We start from the raw sequence: 2,500 nt of genomic DNA on the forward strand, positions 1-2,500 counted from the left end.
TTGTTTGCAATCTCAGCGTGTATATGGGAATGTTATTGGTGGAGGAGTTGTAGTATAGGGATGAGCATATCAGGGTTATTGCTAAGTATATATTGATCACTGTAACTTATGATTGATAAAGATAATTTATATATAGCAATATATATAGCAATAGATAGATAGGTTTTGTACTGTATGTTCAATGAAGTCTGATAGCTGGTTGACAACAAAGCTTGGCTGTGATTAACATGAACATATATATGCTAATGTTATGGATGAGAGTTTAAATTAACAAAGTAAATGTAGTTAACGGGGACTGGTTTGAGAACATACCTTAATTTAAGTGATGGAATTACTATTAGTACCTCTTTTATTACTTTTGGTAGTAGTAGTAGTAGTAGTAGTAGTAGTAGTAGTTGTTTTTGTTTTAGTCATATCTTTATTTTTCTTTGTTTTGGGGTCTTGGGAGGCCAGTCATATCTTCTCACTCTGGATCAGATGTTGTGCCCCTTGTTTCTGCCATTAGTTTTGTTGCCATTACACCTATATAGGATTTTTGTTGTTTACAAGCAGAAGTTCTGTACTTAATTGTATACTTTTAGTTTGAGTAGTTTACAGACACTGAATATATATCAATAAAAATATGAAAAATACAGATTTATGACAATTGCCGGAGTTTCACTGACCAACGAGCAGCCTTGTTTCAAATGTGTCTTGGCTCCAGCTATCAGAATTAAGTGAACAGACTATTGTAACCTGTATGAAATAGATAATCACAATCTTGGAAATTCTTCTTCTTCTTCTTCTTCTTCTTTCTTCTTCTTCTTCTTCTTCTTCTTCTTCTTCTTTTCTTCTTCTTCTTCTTTCTTCTTCTTCTTCTTCTTCTTCTTCTTTTCTTCTTCTTCTTCTCTTCCTCCTCCTCTCTCTTCTCTCTCTCCTCCTCCTTCTTCTCCTTTTTTCTCCTCCTCTCTCCTCCTCCTCCTCCCTCCTCCTCCTCCTCCTCCTCCTCCTCCTCCTCCTCCTCCTCCTCCTCCTCCTCCTCCTCCTCCTCCTCCTCCTCCTTCGTCTCTGTGTTCATCGGTGTTTATTTCTGTGTTTATATTTTAGGCAAAGAAAAAAAAAAAAGAAACCAATGAAGATCAGTAGAAATTTATGATAACTTTGTAATTAAAAGTGAAAATTCTGTTCTTTGCAGATGTGATGTCTGCTGGTCTCTCTCGATTGAAGGGTCTTGCAATTGGCCTTGGAACAGAGATTGAAGACCAGAATGCAATTGTTGATCGCATCTCGGGGAAAGCAAACAATGCTGACATCACAGTAGGGGCCCAAAATGCTCAAATAAAGAAGATTCTCAAGAAATGAGAGGAGCGAGTTTAGATTATATTTTGTACGTTTATCCCTCCATAATGAACATTTTGGACAGCCTCATTATTCATAGCTTAAGCCTAAGAATGATCATCCTCCAGTCATGATATTATGTAGTATGGTTTTTGTATTTTTTTGGTGATCTTTCTTTGCTGGATGTTTTGCTATAATGATGTTAGAAATTGATTTTAAATTTGTATATGATCCTAGGTCTCTGAAGAAATTAATATATATATATATATCTATATAAATGGTTACATAGGATATTTTATGAAAAAAGTCAGTAAAAAAAATGTAATATGATTGCTGTACTTCATTTTGCTACCCATAGATGAATCTAAGATCATGAAATTTATATCTTAGACAACAAACAGTTAATCTGTTTTACATGCCAGTGCCTCTTGAATTACTGGAATCTGTTGTGAAAAAGAAATAAATTTAAATATATGTCAGTCTCATATTCATACACACAATCACTCACTTTACTCATTGCAAACACATACTTGCTATTACATAAGTACTTATTGATTCACACTCATAACTCTGTGTGTGTAATAGATTAGACATGTATACCAATGCACTTGATAAGTTTTGGACATATTACATTTAAGGAAAACTTGTTACTCAGGCTTTAAGGTGAGGATGAAAGATAGGTAATTAAAGTTGCATTCATATTTTAGAAGATAAAAACATTAATGTATTGTTAATTAGGCACTTCATTGTATGGCAGTAGATTTACTATTTGTTGTATACTGTGAAAATATCGGGATGAAGAAAAAATATCTTTAAATGTAATTACTTTGGTATGCATGTATGTCTACTGTCTGCATGATATTAAAAGCTTGAATATGGACAAATTACCTACTTTCAAGAATCATAAAACATTATAGTCAGTTGTTAGTTTATCCTCTTAATTTAGATGACTCACATGAAGGTTTTGCTTAAATTAGAATTTTTTTTTTAGAATTTTACACCCTCTCTGCGATAGGAAAATCACCAGTTGTGAAGTTTATAGTAAATAGGCATTTTTTATGTTTATATGAAATTCCAATAAATATGAACAGAATGTTTCCAACTTTTGCCAATTTATATATGGAAATGCAGTTTCCTCTTAATGCACTGTGATGAAGACCTTCCTCAGATAGATTATTGGGGA

At 33.2% G+C, this 2,500-nt stretch overlaps 1 protein-coding gene across 1 annotated transcript in view; it reads left to right on the top strand.

Annotated features, from left to right (window-relative positions):
* Nucleotides 1-2,500, top strand: part of LOC119589953 (synaptosomal-associated protein 29-like) — an 11,630-nt gene that overhangs the window by 8,502 nt on the left and 628 nt on the right. The window contains exon 7 of the mRNA XM_037938637.1: nt 1,175-2,500. This exon is cut by the window's right edge and continues 628 nt beyond it. Within this exon, the coding sequence (XP_037794565.1) occupies nt 1,175-1,341 (167 nt within the window). The 3' untranslated portion in view covers nt 1,342-2,500. The remainder of the gene's footprint in view (nt 1-1,174) is intronic.

The sequence above is a fragment of the Penaeus monodon genome, chromosome 26, assembly GCF_015228065.2.
Source record: "Penaeus monodon isolate SGIC_2016 chromosome 26, NSTDA_Pmon_1, whole genome shotgun sequence".
NCBI classification, from domain to species: Eukaryota; Metazoa; Arthropoda; class Malacostraca; order Decapoda; family Penaeidae; genus Penaeus; species Penaeus monodon.